Below are 22,255 nucleotides of genomic sequence, written 5' to 3'. Positions count from 1 at the left end.
AAAATTCCACAATACTGTAGATTTTATATTTGTGGATTCCAGAGTTTAGAATGCTGATCTCTATCTAGTAAGTTCCATGTGTGACTTTCTTTCTAACTGGGGGATGTCATATATGTTTTAAACACATTGAATGTAAAATGATATGTGCTTGTCTTTTTCTTAGATTAATTCTAGATTAAATTCAGCCACAAAACAATACTATGCAGAGATTAAAGAAGAACGCTTTATGTCTCTGGTTCATGTGTCGAAAAAGAAATAGGTAAGTAATAAGACTCAAATTTACTGAATTTAAAGCATGATTCTCAGCCTTGGTTAATAGAATGAGGAATACATGGGTGCCTTCTTTCATAATACATGTAAGCTATATGCAAATGAAACTTGGCACAGACAGTTTAAAGACTTTGTCGTATGCCTACAACTTCCTTAAAAACACAACAGCTTCGGCAGTGTGCCAGTAATAACGTGCATGGACCAGTGATGGCCACTTGAAGCTTCTCCTCCAGGGGCAGCTGTTTGCCCTGATGGGGGATGCGCTGCCCATGGGCAGGGCCATTTCCCAGAGACAGCCACCACAAGGGCTTCAGCTACCCATCTCGGGGCAACGGCCTGAAATACTGTCCATTTCCACAGTGAAGATTACAAACAGTGATTGCTGTGATTAATGGCTTACGAAACAGTGTGATTGATGTTAGAAATACATGAATGTTTCAAGGCCTGTGAATAGGTTAAAATGAGTAATAGTAACTAACTCAAGGATTTTAATGAGAATCAACTGAAGTAATATGAAGCATCAGGACAATGCCTGGCATTTAGTAAGTACCATTGAAACATTTGTTAGATGAAATATCACTTCTGTGATATTCTTTAATTTTGGGAAAATTTGTCATTATTTTTTACATAGTGTCACTTCTACATTTTCTTTTTCCGTTTATTCTCAGATGACTATACTCCAGATATTAGGGATCTGTTTTCTTGTCCGTATCGACTGGCTTTTCTTCTGTATGTTCTCTCTGTCCTTTTCTTCTTTTCTATTATTTTCTGCGGAGTTTCTCGATCTCATCTCCCAACTCTAGTTTGCTCTCACATGGATCCGAACTATTATTATTCCACTGAGTATTTCAACAGCTACACTTTTATACTTAAGTTTCCTCTTGGATTTTTTTCTTATGATTTCTTACTCTCATTTAAATAAGTGTGACTCTCTGAAGTCACTTGGAGTCTGATCATATGTGTTTTGAATTTTTTAGGAATGCTGCAGATGAACTGACGTCAGTAATCTCTGATAGACCCGCCAATGCAAGGTGAATTTTACTAACTTTAGGCAAAAAACTGTGACTCTCTGAAGTCACTTGGAGTCCGGTCATACATGTTTTGAATTTTTTAGGAATGCTGTGGGTGAACTGACGTCACTAATCTCTGATGGAGCCGCCAATGAAAGGTGAGGTTTACTAATTTAAGGCATTAAAATAAGTATTTCTCATACTTATTTAAAATGTTGGTCAGTATATACCAGGAGTTACGCCTCAGGCGGTCTGTTGTTCCGTTTGTTGTATTTCCTTCTCAGCAGTTGTGCCCCTCAGGTGTGTGATTGTTTTGACCTGCAGGCTCATGTTCCGTGGCCACTGGCCCTCTGGTAACTTTTATTAGGGAAGTACTTGAGGTTTGCTTGCGACAACCTCAGTCTGTGGCTGTGGTCTTAGCATAATTATTAATAGCACATCCTTTTCACTTTTAAAAATGTCCTGCCTTGGGGGAGGTATTATATAGTCACCCTCAGTGGAAGCAAGGACCTGAGATACGCCTTTCTCAGTACGTTTGACATGAGGGAAGGTGATGATCCTGGGGACAGAATCTCAAGCAACAACTCTGGTCAGGGTGTGTCGCCTGTGAGAGTCTGTGCACAGCCAGCATTGAGGAGGTTGTCACCTGGGGGCTTTGGAGGTGAGGAGAGGAGTGACCACCCGAAGCTTGCTTTTCAGCCCTTGTCCTGCTTTCATCAGCCAACCTCATGCTGCTCTGATTTTGTCCTGACGACACTGGGTAATTGCTACTGGTTCCTACTGAGGAATCAGTGCTTGTCTCCAAGCAACGCGGAGGAAAGGCAAGAACAGGACTTAACATTCTCCCTCCCATGAGGCCGTCAGGACTGCCCCCAGCTGCCTTTTTCCTCCTTCTGTCCTCCAGTTAAGGGGTAGCTCACCCTGCTGTGCAGTCTCCCAGGGTTTGTGTCGCCATTACTACTTGGAATTCATACTTCGGTTCGACTTCTGTAGTTTTGGGAAGAGGACTATCTGTCACCTTGGACGGGAGCCCAAGATTTCCCAGGGAATTACGGGAGTGTATTTGATGAGAATCTTCAAGTGTTTCTGAAATTTAAGATATGTATCAGTATACATTGTTATACATTGTCACATACTGATTGTTTTTTGGCATAACTTAAGGTGAAGAGGGCAGGCTGCCTAAAGACCAGTTATATTTATAAAATGGTGAATATTTAGCATGATTTCATGAAGTTGACAGATGGAAAATACTTTTTGCATGTGTCTTACTTTATGGATGAGGAAATTAAGTTGCAGGGAGATTAAATTGCCCAAGCCAGTGGTGGTAGTGGGAAGTTGGAACTCTTAACTTTGGATAATATAACCAGATATCTTTTTTGAAATGAAGTCAGAGAAAAAGAAATTATTCTGAACATATTCTCTGGTTTCAGTTTAGAAAAAATCTTTAAACATCATTTAGGCCATGCTTGACCCATCTGCTTGTTTCTTCTCTAGGAAGAGGTCACCAAGGACTAGCCCTTGACATTGGAGTAGTCATTGTTCTGGCATTTTCTTTCCTTTTTCCTGTGTCCCTTCGTTACCTGTTACCTGAATCCACACAGTCTTCTGTCGATACATTCTTAGATCTCTCATGTTTCCCAAATCGATCCCAGAGCATGTCAATGGTTGACAAAATGGGGAATAAGAAATGAGGTTTAATTGTGAATTCTGTGCCTCCTTCCTTCCTTCTCTTTGCAGGGGACTCACCCAGCCTGGACACTGTCTCAGAGGTCCGAATGCTGTGCTCTAGCTTCTTTCATGTTTCCTCATGGTTTTACTTTTTAGGTCCTGAAATCCGGCCAGAAGAAAGAATCTGATTGTCTTCCCAGATGTCTCACTCTATTTTTTGTGTGTTTTACTCCTTGGCAGAGTTATGGTCGCCCCTTCAAGGTCCTCTGACAACAGTGAGAACAAGGGGTGGGTTGACTTGCCTGATCTGGTGGGAGGCATTGAGGGGAGCATTGCTGGCAGTAAGGTCACTATAAGAAACTGTAAGCTTTTGTAGGCAATTTTCTTTTGGGATCTAGGAAGAAAGAAGAAAAGTTCATAAGAGGGAGGCCTTACTCATTGCCTGTTTGTAACCCTTAGTAACTACTAGCCAGAACTCTAGGAAACTCTTACGATGTCTGTGTATGAGACCCTGCTAGATTGGGCCAGGAGAAGAGAGAATCCTATCTGCAGCCAGGAGGAGGCGGCAGTGAGCGGGGAGCAGTGGGGCGCTCAGCAGAAAAGAGTAGCTCATGGACCCCAGCTCCATCTCACGCCCTCTGGCATTCTGCTGTCACCAAAAGCTGGGGTCCCAAATGTAGCTCTGTCCTCATATTGAAAGGAGCCCCCTGTCTCAGGCTTGCAGTTACACGAACCTGAATAAGAAACAGAAAAGACATACATGATACAGGGAGAGTAAGGATATGATGGAGGGACTTGAAAATCAGGAAATCGGAAGAGGCTGGAAGAATGTGTGCCTACAAACTGAAGTCGAATTTTCAAGCAAACTTGGCCTCAATACAGCTGCGCATAAGAGGTTCAGCAATGAACAACTGTACAGGTCTGAGATCATCATTACAACTATATAAAGCCCTATTTCTAGGGAAAGCTGGAATACTGGTTTCCAAATTCCAAATAATTTATAGATTATTTTTTAGAGTTCAACCACTTTACAACTGCAGACTACTTGTAACTAATTTCAAACAAAACTGTGACTCTCTGAAGTCACTTGGAGTCCGATCATACATGTGTTGAATTTTTTAGGAATGCTGCAGATGAACTGACGTCACTAATCTCTGATGGAGCCGCCAATGAAAGGTGAGGTTTACTAACTTAAGGCAAAAAACTGTGACTCTCTGAAGTCACTTGGAGTCCGATCATATGTGTTTTGAATTTTTTAGGAATGCTGCAGATGAAGTGACGTCAGTAATCTCTGATAGACCCACCAATGCAAGGTGAATTTTACTAACTTTAGGCAAAAAACTGTGACTCTCTGAAGTCACTTGGAATCTGATCATATGTGTTGAATTTTTTAGGAATGCTGCAGTTGAACTGACGTCACTAATCTCTGATGGAGCCGCCAATGAAAGGTGAGGTTTTCTAACTTAGGGCAAAAAACTGTGACTCTCTGAAGTCACTTGGAGTCCGGTCATACGTGTTTTGAATTTTTTAGGAATGCTGCAGTTGAACTGACGTCACTAATCTCTGATGGAGCCGCCAATGAAAGGTGAGGTTTACTAACTTAAGGCAAAAAACTGTGACTCCCTGAAGTCACTTGGAGTCCGATCATACATGTTTTGAATTTTTTAGGAATGCTGCAGATGAAGTGACGTCAGTAATCTCTGATAGACCCGCCAATGCAAGGTGAATTTTACTAACTTTAGGCAAAAAAGTGTGACTCTCTGAAGTCACTTGGAATCTGATCATATGTGTTGAATTTTTTAGGAATGCTGCAGATGAACTGACGTCACTAATCTCTGATGGAGCCACCAATGAAAGGTGAGGTTTACTAACTTAAGGCAAAAAACTGTGACTCTCTGAAGTCACTTGGAGTCTGTTCATATGTGTTTTGAATTTTTTAGGAACGCTGCAGATGAATTGATGTCAGTAATCGCTGATGGAGCCGCCAACGCAAGGTGAGCTATATGTTGAGGTAGAGTAGGGTGGAGAAATTTAGTCTCAGAAATATTCATGGCAGTATAAAATATTCTAGACGATTATCTAAAATTCTAAGAAGTTAGGATTTCCAGTGAGCTATGTCATGGTTATTGTATCTTTTAGAGTCAAGAAATTTTTGTTGTTCAGTTAAATTGGTCATAGTGCCATTCCATATAGCAAATCTCTAATGCTGTATTTTTGTATTTGTTGTTGTTTAAAGTCAGATAGAACAACTTTCCAACCTTGATAATGGTGATGAAGACATCAATTTTTCTAATTCATGTGGGTAAGTTTGAAGTTTGGAGGGAGGGAGCCATTGATGGATCTCTTGTTTTGAGGAAGATGGGGCTTGTGCTGAGACAAGAAAATGGAAAACTATGGGAAGATCAAAATGTTTAGGAGGGAGGGGTACACAATAAATCATTCTAATTCACAGAAAAGTTCCCAAAAAATTTCCATTTGCCACAATTAAATATTCTAGTTTGATAATGTGAACATATCCTCAGTAGAGGGTAATTTTATTATAGTCTCTTCTTAAATAGAAGATTGAAGAATGCTGCCCACCCTTCAGTTGTGTTTCTGTATCATTTTTTCCCAGATATATTCTGGTTCCTGGTTTTATTGATGTTGTCTATGAGCAAATGGGACTGAGAACCAAAGTGAACATGTTTTGCTGATTAAAAGCCTCTTTATGAACATTGAGATTTTATTAATTTGGTCTTGCTTCTGAGTAATCTCACCCAGAGTACTTCCTGTTGCACTGGTCTGAAGACATTTCTACCATGTACTCAATGGCAAGAAAACAATACATTCTCAAATTTGCATGTGTGCAGAAATAGTCGTAAGCATTTTCTTCTGCTTGTCTCTCGACCAGCTATTAAACCATTCACTATTGTCAGTCAGTGTTGGAGGGTGAGTAGTGCTGAAGAAGAAATTAGCTGGGTACTGCTGCAATTACTTGCTGTCTAGACAAAGATTACGTGGAAAATAAAGAGGTGATTAGTGAATACAAGTAGTTCTTCAAATTATCCATAGATTCACATTTTCTATGAGTTTTTTCACTATGGGCCTTCAATGAAGAGATCACTGTGCCACTGAATTAAATTATGTGTTTTTGTATTAGCTATAAATTTTCTGCAACGATGCTCCCCAGGGCTGGGCCCCAATTTAGATAGATTGAGCATCGTTTCCTCCTTCTAACCCCCCTCCAAAGAAAATGAAATACTTTTGTTTATTAAATTACAAATGCTTATTGCATAGATACGGCAGCATTTGTAGCAGTGCTTGCGAGAAGTCCTGGTGCTTCCGGCCGGAGGAGGAGTGAGGCCTGGCAGCAGTGCTTGACTCTGGCATCCGTATGCACTGGGCACTTGGCAGGTCCCTGTCTCTCTTTGAACTTATATCGTTCATCTGTGCGCCAGCAATGGTGCTCTCTACAATATCCACTAGGCGGTGTACAATCACCAACAAAAGTAAAATAATTTGTGTAATAAAAGGAAAATAATAAGTGCTTTTAAAACTCTAAGGCATCAGGGGAAAAGATGGCGGTGTGAGAAGGCAAGGCAGAAACATCCTCCCAGTATCACGTAGAGCACAGAAATACAGCAAATAAAACTAAACCTGAAAACAACCTGAAGACTGCAGAACTGACTACCTGCATCTGGGGAAGAGACCTCACCGAAAAGTGTGAAGTGGCGAAGCTGCGATCCGGTGGGACCCAAGCCCTAGGCAGCCCACGGGGGGTGGCGGGGGGGGGGAGAGGAATCGAGTGGGGAGGGAGTGGGGGCACAGGACCCCTGAGCACCTGGCCCTGGGGATCTGCTCCAGGGACCCTGACCCACATCGTGTGGTCTCTGGTGATGAGTGGGGCTGGACACCAACGAGGTGGGACCCTTGGTGAGGCTGAGCCTCCAGCCGCTTGGGGAGAACAGGTGCACCCCACCAGTCCCCCGAGGCAGAAACAGAGCGGGCCCTTTGGAGAGCCTCCCAGCGGCAAGAGGGTGCCGGAGGGGCAGGAGTTACATAGTCCTCTGTTGAGGGAAAGGGCAGGTGACAACACCTCCCCGGCCCGCCCTCATCCCAGCAGGTCAGGAGGCCTCAGGAGCCCCCGGCGCTCCATTCCCCTTACCGGCAATGCCGCCTCGAGGCTCCCCCCCTGCAGCATGTTTCCCACCGGGCAGACGGAAGGAGACCCTCCCAGCTTTCTCAGCCCCTTTTTGGGCCAGCCGGGGAACTGCCTGTGGAAGCCGGCCCCAGGAGCCCCTTCCTCCCAGCAGGCCCTGGTCCTGCCCTCCTGTGGTCCCTGCCATTGCTGCAGGCTGCGTGGTGGGCAGCTCTGCCCAGAGCAACTCCAGCGGCACAGCCCCGAGTGGTCTCTCTGTTCAGTCAGTTGACAGCCTGCACAGCCCGCCTGGAATTATCACTACAAGCCAGACAGAAACGTGCTACACCCACCGCGCACCAATAACTGAGGCTCCTGCACAGGAAATTGAGCTTCTGGGCCCTGGAGGGCATCTCCTCCATAAAGCAATTATTCCATAGGAAACACTTAAAAGGCAGAGGTATTTTGTCCAAACAAAACTACAAGACAAAAGAGCAGAAAGAGGGCTGAGTGAGATTGAAATCACCAGTCTTCTTGATAAAGACTTTAAAAGTAAGTCTCATAAATGTGCTCACGGATCTACAAAAAAATAGTCAAGCTCTCAGGGAGGACCTCAACAAAAGATGACCTGCAAAGAGTCAATAAGAGCTGAAGAATACAGTATCTGAAATGAAAAATACAATGGAGGGATTTTTTTTTTCCATATTTCTAAGTGTTCATTTTTTTAAAATTTTATTTTGATATCATTAATCTACAGTTACATGAAGGACATTATGTTTACTAGGCTCCCCCCTTCACCAAGTCCCCCCGACATACCCCTTCACAGTCACTGTCCATCAACATAGTAAGATGCTGTAAAATCACTACTTGTCTTCTCTGTGTTGCACAGCCCTCCCCGTGCCCCCCACACTATACATGCTAATCGTAAGGCCCCTTGCTTTTTCCCCCGGCCTTATCTATCCCTTCCCACCCGTCCTCCCCAGTCCCTTTCCCTTTGGTAACTGTGAGTCCATTCTTGGGTTCTGTGCTTCTGCTGCTGTTATGTTCCTTCAGTTTTCTTTTGTTCTTATACTCCACATATGAGTGACATCATTTGGTAATTCTCTTTCTCTGCCTGGCTTATTTCACTGAGCATAAAACCCTCTAGCTCCATCCATGTTGTTGCAAATGGTAGGATTTCTTTTCTTCTTATGGCTGAATAGTATTCCATTGTGTATATGTACCACCTCTTCTTTATCCATTCATCTACTGATGGACATTTAGGTTGCTTCCAATTCTTGGCTATTGTAAATAGTGCAGTGATAAACATAGGGGTGCATCTGTCTTTTTCAAACTGGGCTGCTGCATTCTTGGGGTAAATTCCTAGAAGTGGACTTCCTGGGTCAAATGGTATTTCTATTTTGAGCATTTTTGAGGAACCTCCATACTGCTTTCCACAATGGTTGAACTAATTTACATTCCCACCAGCAGTGTAGCAGGGTTCCCCTTTCTCCACATCCTCGCCAACATTGGTTGTTCTTTGTCTTTTGGATGGTAGCCATCCTTACTGGTGTGAGATGATATCTCATTGTGGTTTTTAATTTGCATTTCTCTGATGACAAGCGATGTGGAGCATCTTTTCATGTGTCTGTTGGCCATCTGAACTTCTTCTTTAGAGAACTGTCTGTTCAGCTCCTCTGCCCATTTTTTAATTGGATTATTTGCTTTTTGTTTGTTGAGGTGTGTGAGCTCTTTATATATTTTGGATGTCAACCCTTTATCGGATTTGTCATTTACGAATATATTCTCCCATACTGTAGGATTCCTTTTTGTTCTGTTGATGGTGTCTTTTGCTGTACAGAAGCTTTTCAGCTTGATATAGTCCCATTTGTTCATTTCTGCGTTTGTTTCCCTTGCCCAGGGACAATGGAGGGATTTAATAGCAGGCTTTTACAGGTTGGAGAAGTTGTAAATGATCTGGAAATTAGGGATCAAGGAAAGCCAGAACATAGAAAAAAGAGATCTTTAGGAGTGAAAGAATAATAAGAGCTGTATAACCAATCCAAACAGAACAACATTCCCATAATACGGGCAGAAGAGGAATGACAAAGGGATAGAAAGTCTCTTTGGGGAAATAATTGTGGAAAACTTCCCCAATCTGGGAAAGGAAATAGACACTCAGGTATGGAAGCACAGGGAACCCCTAACAAAAGGAACCCTAGGAAGAGAACACCAAGATGTAGTTAAAATGGCAAAGATCAAGGACAGAATATTGAAAGCAGCCAGAGAGAGAAAAAAGACTCTTATAAAGGAAACCCCATCAGGCTGTCAGCAGACTTCTCAGCAGAAACTATGAAGAACAGAAGGGAGTGGCAGGATATATTTAATGTAATGAAACAAAAAATCCTCTACCCAGGAAGATTATCCCTAAACCTGGGCAGAGGAAGTGGGTGCAGGTGGAGGAGGGAGAGATTAGAGGGGGTGGGAGCTCTTATAACTCAGGCGAGCCTAACAGTGTTCATTCCTGGCCAATTTTGGCAGTGCCCCGGTTCCTCTTAGCGTCTGTCCGCTCCATTCTACGGCCCGTGTGCAGGCCATAAGCACTGCCTTGGGACTGATCCCACTTGGGAGTGGAGCATGGGTCCCATGTTAGAGGCCTCAGTGGAAATTGCTCCCCAAAGGCTACGTTGTCTCCAGCCATAGGGTAAAATGAGGAATAACTGGAGGTTCCATCAAATAGGCCCTTCCTGCTCCTTCTATTAACGGAAGAAGCCCAGTCCCTAGGGTGTTTTCTCCTTTGAAATGTAGCTTCCTGACATGCTTCCGGACTGCACTTGCAGCCCCAGATGTGACTGTCATCAGTGCTTAACTGTCATATCCACAGGGTGTCTCGTTTCAAGAGATGAATATTCCAGGACAAGAGTGTCATTTACTCCCCACCTTCCTCTGAAGTCCCTTATTTTATTGCTGTGGAGACAGGTCTGGCCGAGGTGTGGTGACTGGCCCAGGACCCCACAGCCCGTGAGTGGGAGAGCTGGGACACACACGCCTTCGCCACTCTTGTCTCCACGCCGTGTTGTTCCAGGTGATGACTCCGAATTCAGTACTACCATAAAGTTGGGGTTGGGGCTTTACAGGCAAGGGAAATGTTACAAAACATCCACAGTTTAGTGTTTATTCATATAAATTGCATATATGAAAGGAAAAATTATGGAAGCAGGAAAATGAAAAATTTTATAGTTATAAGCAAAAAGCGTATTTTTATGCCGCTTCTGGAGAAATTTTGTTTAAAATTACATTTGTTAAGGCCTATTGGTTAAATTCATATTATATGTTAGAAGAAATCTGGGATAAATTTGGAGAGTCTGAAATTTTATTTTCGCTTCTTTTTGCAGTAGTGTGATTAAGTGGATTATGAACTTAATTTTATCATCTTTAACAGTGAGGTATGTGAGACCCTAGAAAGGAGGAAATTAAATATGTGTAACATTAATATCCACACTTTTTAATGAGGAACGATTTGGGAGGGAAAAAAACATTTCCACCATCAGTATGTTGATAAATAGCTCCTGTGCTCCATTTAATGGAATCTAATTTCTCTTGGAATTTTAGTTTAAGTGGAACATTAGTAATTGCAGAAGAAATGGCATATACCTAAGTCTAGTAGTAACATATTAATATGCTGCTTCTAAATGTAAAAGTATAAATAATGAAGCATGCATTTTAAAATTATGTAATTATGAGTAAGATGTTTTATTAAAAATCTTATTTGTCTATGCTGATGGACAATAACTGTAATGGGGTATGTGGGGGGGACTTGACGATGGGGGGAGTCTAGTAAACATAATGTTCCTCATGTAATTGTAGATTAATGATACCAAAAAATATCTTATTTGTCTAGAATTACTCCTTAATTCCGGAAGCATTCTATTTAGGCTTCTTCTGTATACAGTAGTAAGATTTCATGCTATGATACAGAGTCACACAATATACTTGGTTCTTTTTACATTTATAATACTTTAATTTGCATTGCAATTATAAAAAAGTACTTTGAAGACTAATTCATCTTCATAGATTATACAAATAGTATGAATCGATATATGGAGAAATGTTTTGAATATATAAAAGAAAGGCTTCAGAAGTGATTTAGAGTTCAATTGTGTATGTATTTATGGAATTGAATTCCTTCTTGTGTGCCCAGCACTGTGCTAGAAGCATCCAATATGTGATCATGTGCTTGTTTAAAATCTCATGGGTAACAAAATTTTCCTGGTCAGTTGGTCTTTTAAGGACTTATGCTAGTCATGCTTTCACTTGGCTTTTAATTACAAAATTCTTAAAAGTTATTAAGATTAATAAGGTTTTATTTATTATGAGAAACTGATAGAAGCCCCTTATAAAATTCTCAAATTTTAAGAAGAGTTTACAAGCAAAGACATAGAACTCTGAGTGAGCTTGCTTGTTCTCCTTGGAGCGCTGGTCCGACCCGTCCGTCGCTGACCGTCACTGAAAGGCATGGTGACATGAAGTGGCCTGCTGGGAGTGCTGCTTCCCTGACAGCTGCTTCTCTTGGGGAAAACAGTAATTTGGGGGAAAATTCTAGGACAGTGCAGTTCCTCCTCTTCTGGACAGTTTAGCCCTAAATCGTGTCATTTTGGTATCAGATCATTGGCCTACATGTAGTCTGACCAGAGGGGTAAAAACTACTTTAACTTTATTCTATGTATTTATTTATTCTAGAATATTTGGAGTTTTGCTGACCTTTGTGGATTTGTCCCTCATCATCACAGACCTAATTGTCACTGACAACCTGTGTATGTCTTTGGGAATTCATGCACTTTCTTTAGTCATTGCTCTGTTTTATTTAACAGATGTTCTTCTTCAAGTATCTGTAGAAGGGTAAGTTTGATCAATTTTTATAAAACACAGAGTGATTTTGCACTGCTATGAAAAGCATCCCCAAATAATTACCAGCTCACCCCACCAAATGCATTCCTTTTCATCAAAACGATCCCCTTGAGTGCGTGACCCACAAGAGAAACAACAGTCCAATTCCAGTTTCTACTAGTTTGGGCTTTAATATTATCGTTGCACCTGGTGCTCTGCTCGTCAACGATGTGTTCTAGACGGTGCCTTGGACAGGTAAAGCAAAGTGGGGCCAGGCAAGGATGTGTCTACATGTACATTATTAAGAGGAACGTGAATGTAAAGTATAGATACAAATCCTTTCATTAAGAGTTGAATGTAAATAAAAGCTGACAGTATATTAAGTACTGGATATTAGATCATGAACAACTGCCTCCCTCAATTAAAATCAAAACTTTTTAAGCTACGCAAGAGATCTGGGCATGCTCATCATGCGAGCTTGGTAATGAGTCAGCAGCTGATTTTCTGTATTTGCTGGCTTTTTGCGGAGGCAAGTGGAGTGAGCCACGCCTTGGAGCTGGATCGCTGTGGGATTCAGGGACCAAATCCCCCGACTTCCCTTCCTCCAGAGCATTTCAGAAGGCAGCTCGTCTCCACCTCTGCTGAACTTGCATCCTCAGGCCTTTGAGCGAAGGACAGCTGCCCGCTCCTGGGTCACCGAGAGCCTGAAAGGGGCTACCCCAGAACTCAGAGCTTTCCCTGGAGCACCAACAGCCATGGCTGTGGGGCCAGTGCTGGGAAGGGAGGCGCAGTGGATGGAAGTACCGACCCACGGGGATGCCCCTGGGGGATGAGTCTGTGGGCCACAGCAGCGCCCCCACCCCTCACCAGCTGCGATCCTCACAGCCCTGCTCCTCTGAGACTGGGACACTTGGCGCTTCCCTGCCTGTGGCGCTGTCCAGCACCCTGCCTTCCTCTCCCCCGTATGAGGGCAGTGCTGGCCTCTTGTTCAATGGTTTGCTTACGTTTCTTACTGTTCTTAGATTGCTATATTGATGCTTTTGTCTTAAATATGTATAAAATAGTGAATATGCATATTTTCCCTTTAGACTATTAAATGCAGTTTAAATGATTCACCAGAGGAGAGTTCTTAATGGGGATGAGTCAGATGATCTGTGCTCTTAGACTTCGCCTTTCTCTTCTTTGGGAGAGCATGAACTTGTTTTTATTTTTGTGTTACAGGGTACAGTCTTATTTTTCTGACATACTTAACTCCGTAGATGCTGTCATTATTGTGGTAACTCTACTGTTTAATATTGTTTATATTTTTTACATTTTTTGTGTCATTGAGATTCTTAAAGATATTACCAGGTAAGAAACATACAATTCACCTCTCAACATTTTTATTTTTTACTTTTTTGCATTTTCTGCAGCTTTTATTGTGTGTGATCTTTTAAACTCTGAATGTGCTGATTTGTGCCAAATAAGCTGCTTGAAAATGAACTGTTTAGGTGAATTTCTGTATACTTGGAAACTAAAGGATAGTGGGATTTAGGGCCTAGGGAAGGGTGTAGATGCTGAGTGCCTTTAGCTGAATGAAGATGGAACGCCCAAAGGAGAAACAGGGACTTTGCCTTTTGTATTAACTTTAACTTCTCTACATTTTGAAACCCCCACTAAGTTTCCATTTGAGCTCCAACCACAAATAACTTACACGTGAAATTCCTGGGTTTTCCCTATAACCAGGAGAATATTGGTTTGAGCATATGCACCATTTAGTGACTCCAGTGATAATTCTCTAAAAAAGGGCATATGGAAAAGAAAAATAGGTGATGGGAACAGCAGCATGGAGTAGTGTAGTTGGAATGAAGAAAGCTGAGGCGAAGCCAGAACTGCTGGGCATCAGGCAGCTGAGAGGTGTGTGGCAGGCCGGAGGCCTCCTTCCTTCTCGTGGTGCTGTGGCAGCAAGGAAAAGAGGAGCAGCTGTGCCCGGGGCGTAGGTGTCTGGGCTCACGTACTAGTTGGGCAGTCACTCCTTTTGGGGATCTCACCTCAGGCCCCAACAAAACTCGGCGTTACATGGCAAGCTTTTGGAGTTGTTTGAAAATAACTGGAGCTGGTATGGTCCTCGATTGGCAATCTCAGCATCACTTAAGAGCTTGCTAGAAATGCAAGGGAAACACCTCAGTCCCCACTTTAAACCTATGAATTAGTTTGCACACTCAACTTAGAGAAGCACTAGTCTAAACCTCAGTTCTTAGCCATTGTGTTTCCTTCTGATGAACAGAGAGACACTAGTTAGAACACTTGGGGATTATCTGTCTGCTGTCTGCCTAATGTGTGTTAGCAGCTGTAATGAACTTCTGTTAGTGATGGGAGTGATGAGGCAAACAAGAACCTTCAGTTTGTTTTGGTACAAAAAAGATTGAAAAGTTCTTTTCTTAAACCACAAAAGCTAAATCCACAAATTTTTAGAGTCTATCATATAACTGTTGCTCTGAACCAGTTTCCCAATCTGAGCCCTCTTGGTATTTTGGACCAGATAATTCTTTGTTACGGGGGTTTCCTGTGTATTGGTGGTTAGCAGTGTTTCTGGCCTCTACATGCTAGACAGAAGTAGCACCCCTCACACACATTTGTGGCGACTGAAATGTCTCCAGACATTACCAAATATCCCCTAGGTGGATGGGTAGCAAGCGTGGGGTAACAGCAGAGGTATGCAAAATTGAGACCCTGTTTAAGAACTTAGTCTAGAACTTCTCTAAACTAACTGTATTGTCAAACTCTTGTTACTGAATCAGAAATGTATCTTTGTAATTTACTGTTAGACTGTCAACTGTATTTCGACTTCTGCGACTTATCATTTTGTCAAGAGTCTTTCATCTGGCTTATCAAAAAAGACGTCTTGAAAAGCTGTGCAGAAGGATGGTAAGTAGCAAAATATCTTTATAATTTCAGAAAAATGTTCATGTTTCAGTAAATACTGGCAAAGGTTGTATACATCTCTATCATATTCTTTATTTTTATGTTAATTACAAATTGATGTTTGTTTGAAAATCTCAGGTTTCAGAAAATAAACGGCGATACAAGAAGGATGGATTTGACTTAGATCTCACTTACATTACTGGTTGGTGAAGTTTGTTGATTTGCTTATATTAATTTCACATTTTTGTGTGTGTGTGAGTAATTGTTTTGTTCTTGCCTGATCTAAGCCATGTTCTTTCAAAGCATTCTTTGTCCATGAAGATTTATGCCACTGTTGTCACATATTTTTAGTTTAACTCTGACAGTGGAAAAATCTCTATTAGTCATCTTAAATCAGGGCTAGTTGGTTACAGTAAACGAAGGTGAATGAATTTTTAGCTAACTCCATTTGTTTTGTTTAGAAGTTATTGAGTTCTAGTAGTCATCCTGGTTCCAGGAATCTCAGAGAGACCTGTTCTCTTCCTAGGATCCCAGAGAGTAGGGCCATTGCTGTGTAGATGTCAGGTTTCTGAGTCAGGAGCCCTGGAAAGCCCCCCGGGAGTCAGTGCCATTGCTGGGGCCCAGATCTCTCCCTTTTCTTTGGTATTTAAGTAAGATGCCACCACAGGTGGGGCTTCAGACTGAGGTCAGAACGAACCAGTCACATACGGCTGGGACCAGGTGAGTCTTGGGAAAACTATGCAACTTTAATGGTTTTTGGACTGGATACTTTAATGTTATTTTGATTATCCTGAGAGTAGTTAGCTTTTCTTCTGTCATTCTCAATCCTGAAAGTTCTTTTCCATGAAGAAGGAGTCTGATTATATGTAAGTTAAGTTCTCATATATTGTTTCATGTCCATAATGACATTTGTAATAGTGACTGTTTTGTCTTCCAGAACATATTATTGCCATGTCATTCCCATCTTCTGGAAAGATGTCTTTTTATAGGAATCCCATCAAGGTAAGGGTATTTATGTAACAAATGCTCATATTTCACAATCAACGTATCTTGTGGAGTCATAAGTTTGAAACCGGCTCAGAGGTGGCGTATTCTCCTAAAAATGTACTCTTTCAGATAAAAAATTATAATGGATTAATGCCAATTAGATTTTGCTGTGTTATGAACCACCCAAAAACCTAGTTACTTACAATCAACCATTCATGTAGTTCATGATAAGGTGGTTTGTGAATTCCGGTTGGGCTTCACTTTGTAGTTCCTCTTATCAGGGACAGGCTTAACCAATCTCAGCTGGGCCACCTCACACACCTGTGGACAGCTCCTGGGTGTCTGCGGAGAGCTGGTCTAAAATGGCATGGCCAGATGGCTCCACGTGGCGTCTGACCCTCTGGCAGGCCAGTCCAGGCTCGCTTACATGGTGGCAGTGGCAAGGGTCCCCCAGTAGCAAGAGGAACACGTCAGAGCACAGAGGGGCAGAGAAAAAGGTGAGAGAGCAGGAAGGCAAAGCAGAAACCTTCTTCCAAGAACACATAAAAGGAGAAAATATGGAAAATACAACTAAACTTGAAAACGCCCTGAAGACTGCAGAACAGACCACCTGGGGAACAGGTGTACCTGGGGAAGAAAATCACACAGAAAAGGTGGCAGAGCTGTGACTGAGTGGGACTGAAGCCATCCCTGCACCCTAGCCTGCAGGCAGGAGAAAGAGGAGCTGAGTGGGGGGAGGGTAGGAGCCCAGGAGCTCTGCGCACCTGGCCTGCAGATCTGCTCTGGGAGCACGAGTCCACATCACACTGGGTTCTGGAGATTAACAGGGCTGGACCCCAGGGGCAGGCGGAACGCTCTGGGAGGCTGAGCCTCCAGCCAGTGTGGAGAGCAGGCACGCTCTGCCAGCCCTGAGACCTAAAGCAGAGGTGGCAGTGTGAAAGACTTGCCAGCAGCGGGAGGGGTGCCAGAGGGCTGAGGGCTGGACAGAGCTCTCTCCTCAGGAGACAGGGCAGGTAGAGGATACCTCTGCAGCCCTCCCTTGGTCACACAGATTGGGGCCCCTCAGGAGCCCCAGATGCTCCACCCCGCTAACTGGCAGTGCATCCCTGAGGCTCCCCCCTGAGTGCACTGCTGGCAGCCAACCCACCTGGCCCACAGGCTGCATCAGACTTTGCTGCCTGGCAGGAAGAGGGGGACTCTCCCAGCTTTCTCTGCTCTGTTTCAGCCCAACCGGCGAGGTGCCTGCAGGAGCCAGACCCAAGAGTTCCTCCTTCCCTGTGGGTGTCCAAGCCTGGGGCTGCACATCTGGCCCCGGCACAGCTGCACATCAGCCCACCCACCCGACTAACTCCAAAGCCCCTCCCTTGCTTGAGGGAAGGTGGAGGTGGCCCCGCCTACAGCGATCCCATCAGAGACTTCTGCACTGATCAAAAAACTTGGTGGCTGAAGCAAACCGCCCATGCAGACTCAGACCACGACAGAAGACAGACAGACAGGCCGCCCTGCACACTGCATACCAGCAGCTTGGGCTCCCACAAAGTAGAACCAGGCATTAGAGAGTAAATGACCTTGAGCTTCTGGACACTGTAGATGCCTTCTTCATAAAGCTTTACTCTGTAGGCCAGCAAACAGCAGAGCCGTTTTATACAAAGGAATAAACACAGAAACCCTAACGAAATGAGGAGGCAGAGAAACACATTCCAAACAAAACTACAGGAACAGGGCACCAGAAAGAGGGCTAACTGAGGTGGAGAGCACCGATCTTCTTGATAAAGATTTCAAAAGAAAAGTCTCAAACATGCTCACTGATGTACAGAAAAATACTCGAGATCTCAGGGAGAACTTCCACAAAGAGAAGACCTGAAATAGAGCCACTCAGAGCTGAAGGATACAGTATGTGAAGTGAGACACTGTGGGGGGAGTTAAGAGCAGATCAGTGCAGGTAGAGGAGACAGTGAACGAGATGGAAATTAGAGAACAGGAACACAACAAAGCTGAGGAACAGAGGGGGGAAAAAGGGTCTCTGGGGCTGCGAGAATGATGAGCACTATGTGGCTGATCCAAACAGAATATCATTTGCATAATAGGGTATCAGGAAGTGAAGAGAGAGGCAAAGGGGTAGAAAGTCTCTTTGAGGAAATAATTGTTGAAAACTTCCACAATCTGGGGAAGGAAGTACAGACAGCCCCTAGCAAAAGGAACCCCAGGAAGAGAACAGCAAGGCACATAATAATTAAAAGGGCAACAATCAAGGATAAGGAGAGAATCTTGAAAGCAGCCAGAGAGAAAAAAGATACTTACAAGGGAAACCCATAAAGCTGTCCGCAGACTTCTCAGCAGGAAATCTGCAGGCCAGAAAGGAGTGGCACGATTTATTTCATGTACTGAAACAGAAGGACCACCAATCAAGAATCCTCTGCCTGGCAAGATTATCATTTAAATCTGAAGCATGTGTTAAACAATTTTCAGATAAACAAAAGTTGAAGGATTTACCACCACTGAGCCATCCTTACAGGATATGTTAAAGAGACTGTTGTAGATGGAAATGTCTATAAGGCTAAATAGCTTTCACCAGTGAAAATAAACCCACAGTAAAAGTAGCAGACCAATTAATTACCAAGCAAGTACAAAATTAAACAAAATGAAGCAAAATCAACTATACACAAAATCAGTCAAGGGATACACAAAAATTTCAGATTATGACATCTAATATAAATAGTGTGGAGGAGGAAGAAGAAGGAAAAGAAAGTACCTTCAGGTTGTGTTTGAAATAGAGTAATCAGCAACTTAAGACAGACTGCTATATAGTCAGGAAGCTATCCTTGAATCTTTGGTAACCACAAAAATAAAGCCTACAATAGATAGACAAAAGTAATTTTTTAAAAGAGAAATCCAATCACAACACAAAAGAAAGCCATCAAATAATAAGAGAAGAGTATAAGAGAGGTAGAAAGGAACAGAGAAGAGGTATAGGAACAGCCAGAAAACAGTTAATAAGATGGCAATAAGTACATATCTATGAATAATCACCTTAAAGGTAAATGGACTGAATGCACCAATCAAAAGACATAGAGTTACGGAATGGATAAAAAACAGACCCATCTATAAGCTGCCTAGAAGAGACTCATTTCAGACCTAAAGACATACACAGACTAAAAGTGAAGGGATGGAAAAAGTTCATGCAAACAATATTGAAAAAAAAGCAGGAGTGGTAGTGCTTATACAAAATTGATTTCAAAATCAAAGATAGGAACAAGGCAAAGAAGGACATTACATGATAATAAAGGGGTCAGTCCAACAAGGGGATGTAGCAATTATAAATATTTATGCACCCAACATAGGAGCAGCTAAATATGTAAAATAAATGCTAACAATTAAAGGGGGAAATAGGTTGCAACACATTCATTTTAGACTTTAACACACCACTCACCTCAATAGATCAACCACACAGAAAACAAACAAGGGAATAGAGGCACTGAACAATACGTTAGATCAAATGGACTGAACAGACATCTACAGAACACTGCACCCAGAAGCAGCAGGATACATACTTTTCTCAAGTGTGCATGGAATATTCCCTAGAATAGATTACATACTAGGCCACAAAAAGATCCTCAATCAATTCAGAGAGATTGGAATTATGTCAGGCAGCTTCTCAGACCACAATAGTATGAAACTAGAAATAAATTACACAAAACAAAAAAGCCTACAAACGTGGAACCTAAATGAAATGCTTCTAAATAATCAATGGATCAATGAATAAATTAAAACAAATCAAACAATACATGGAGACAAAAACAAAAACTCAACAGTCCAGTATATGTGGGACTCAGTGAAGGCAGTTCTAAGAGGAAAATACATAGCAATACAGACTTACCTAAAAAAAAGAAAAGAAAAATCCCACATAAACAGTCTAAACTCACAATTAAAAGAAATTAGAAAAGGAAGAACAAATGAATATCAAAGCTAATAGAAGGAGGGACATAATAAAGATCAGAGAAGAAATAAATAAAATAGGTAAGAATAAAACAATAGAAAAGAATCAATGAAACCAGGAGCTGGTTCATTGAGAAAATAAAGCAAAATAGATAAACCCCTAGCCAGACTTACAAAGAAAAAAAGAGTCTACACACACAAAGTCAGAAACAAGTAATAATCACAACACAACAGATACCACAGAAATACAAATAATTATTAGAGAATTCTATGAAAAATCATATGCCAATAAATTGGACAACCTAGAAGAAATGCACAACTTTCTAGAAAAATTCAACCTTCCAGGAACAAACAGAGGATATGAACAGCCCAATTACCAACAATGAAATCAAATTGGTAACAAAGAAACTCCCAATAAACAAAACTCCAGACTCAGATGGCTTCACAGGTGAATTCTACCAAACATTTGAAGATGAGCTAATACAATCCTTTTTAAAGTATTCCAAAAAGTAGGAGAGGAGGGAATACTTTCAAACTCATTTGATAAGGCCAGCAATACTCTGATGCCAAAACCAAAGATACCACAAAAGAAAAAGAAAATTAAAGACCAGTATCCCTGATGAACAGAGATGTAAAAATCCTCAACAAAATATTAGCAAATCAAATTCAAAAATACATCAAAAAGATCATCCATCATGACCAAGTGGGATTTATTCCATAGATGCAAGGATGTTACAATATTTGTAAATCAATCAATATTATACACCACATTAACAAAAAGAATAAAAACCATGTGATCATCTCAATAGATGTTGACCAAGCATTAGACAAAATTCAACATCCGTTCATTATAAAAACTCTTTAACAAAATGGGTGTAGGGGGTATGTACCTCAACATAATAAAGGCCATATATGACAAACCCACAGCCAACATTATACTTAATAGTGAAAAGCTAAAGGCTTTTCCTGTAAGATTGGGAACAAGACAAGGATGCCCACTCTCCCCACTTTTATTTAATGTAGTACTGGAGGACCTAGCCACAGCAATGAGACAATACAAAGAAATAAAAGGCATCAAATTGACAAGGAAGGAATCAAACTGTCACTATTTGCAGATGACATGATAGAAAACCCTAAAGATTCCACCGAAAAGCTATTAGAACTAATAACTGGATTTGGCAAAGTTTTAGGATATAAAATTAATACAGAAATCTGTTGCATTCCTGTATACTAAAAATGAACTAGCAGAAAGAGAAATCAAGAAAACTCCACTTACAATTGCATCAAAAAGAATAAAATACCTAGAAATGAACCTAACCAAGGAAGTAAAAGACCTATACTCTGAAAACTCTAAGACACTCATAAGGGAAATTAAAGAAGACACCAAAAAATGGAACTCCATCCCATGCTCATGGATAGAAAAATTAATATTGTTAAAATGGCCATCGTGCCCAAAGCAGTTGACAGATTCAATACAATTCCTGTCAAAATACCAACAGCATTTTTCAATGAACTAGAACAAAGAATCCTAAAATTCTTATAGAACCACAAAAGACAGTGAATAGCCAAAGCAATTCTGAGAAAGAAGAACAAAGCTAGGGGGACTATGCTCCCTGACTTCAAACTCTACTACAAAGCCACAGTAATCAAAACAGTGTGATACAGGCACAAGAACAGACCCATAGATCAATGGAACAAAACAGCCCAGTATAAACCCACTCATATATGGTCAATTAATATATGAGAAAGGAGGATAAAGAAGATGTGGTACATATACACAATGGAATATTATTCAGCCATAAGAAGAAAACAAATCCTACCATTTGCAACAACATGGATGGAGCTAGAGGGTATTATGCTCAGTGAAATAAGCCAGGTGGAGAAAGACAAGTACCAAATGATTTCACTCATATGTGGAGCATAAGAACAAAAGAAAACTGAAGGAACAAAACAGCAGCAGACCCAGAATGCAAGAATGGACTAACAGTTGCCAAAGCGAGAGGGACTGGGGAGGATGGGTGGGAAGGGAGGGACAAGGGGAATGAGGGGCATTACGATTAGCACACTTAACGTCGGGGGGGGTGCACGGGGAGGGCAGTATAGCACAGAGAAGACAAGTAGTGACTCTCTGGCATCTTACTACACTCATGGACAGTGACTGTAATGGTGGGGACTTGATAATGGGGGGAATCTAGTAACCATAGTGTCGCTCATGTGATTCTATATTAATGATACCAATATATATATTATATTATATATATGATAAAGGAACCATGAATGTACAATGGGGAAATGACAGCCTCTTCAACAACTGGTGTTGGGGAAACTGGACACCTAAATACAAGAGAAGAGAATGAAACTGGATTATTGTCTAACTTCATACACAAAAGTAAACTCAAAATGAATCAAAGACCTGAATATAAGTCATGAAACCATAAAACTCTTAGAAGAAAACAGAGGCAAAAATCTCTTGAACATAAGCATGCACAATATTTTT

At 41.7% G+C, this 22,255-nt stretch overlaps 1 protein-coding gene across 18 annotated transcripts in view; it reads left to right on the top strand.

The window, feature by feature from the left end:
• LOC108409459 (phosphatidylinositol 3,4,5-trisphosphate 3-phosphatase TPTE2-like) overlaps window positions 1–22,255 on the top strand; it is a 74,030-nt gene that overhangs the window by 22,062 nt on the left and 29,713 nt on the right. For 5 of the 18 annotated variants that reach the window (XM_073229789.1, XM_073229790.1, XM_073229796.1 and 2 more), the window contains 18 exons: window positions 164–259; window positions 1,248–1,301; window positions 1,385–1,438; window positions 3,189–3,236; window positions 4,071–4,124; window positions 4,208–4,261; window positions 4,343–4,396; window positions 4,480–4,533; window positions 4,617–4,670; window positions 4,752–4,805; window positions 4,889–4,942; window positions 5,185–5,250; window positions 10,440–10,490; window positions 11,785–11,943; window positions 13,153–13,281; window positions 14,739–14,838; window positions 14,974–15,037; window positions 15,773–15,837. In XM_073229789.1, coding sequence (XP_073085890.1) covers window positions 201–259; window positions 1,248–1,301; window positions 1,385–1,438; window positions 3,189–3,236; window positions 4,071–4,124; window positions 4,208–4,261; window positions 4,343–4,396; window positions 4,480–4,533; window positions 4,617–4,670; window positions 4,752–4,805; window positions 4,889–4,942; window positions 5,185–5,250; window positions 10,440–10,490; window positions 11,785–11,943; window positions 13,153–13,281; window positions 14,739–14,838; window positions 14,974–15,037; window positions 15,773–15,837 — 1,227 coding nt within the window. In that variant the 5' untranslated portion in view covers window positions 164–200. The other 13 variants (XM_073229805.1, XM_073229800.1, XM_073229803.1 and 10 more) reach the window with 13 other exon arrangements.

The sequence above is a fragment of the Manis javanica genome, chromosome 1, assembly GCF_040802235.1.
Source record: "Manis javanica isolate MJ-LG chromosome 1, MJ_LKY, whole genome shotgun sequence".
NCBI classification, from domain to species: domain Eukaryota; kingdom Metazoa; phylum Chordata; class Mammalia; order Pholidota; family Manidae; genus Manis; species Manis javanica.
Note: the sequence above shows the minus strand (reverse complement) of the source record. Positions and strands in the feature narration are given on the sequence as shown.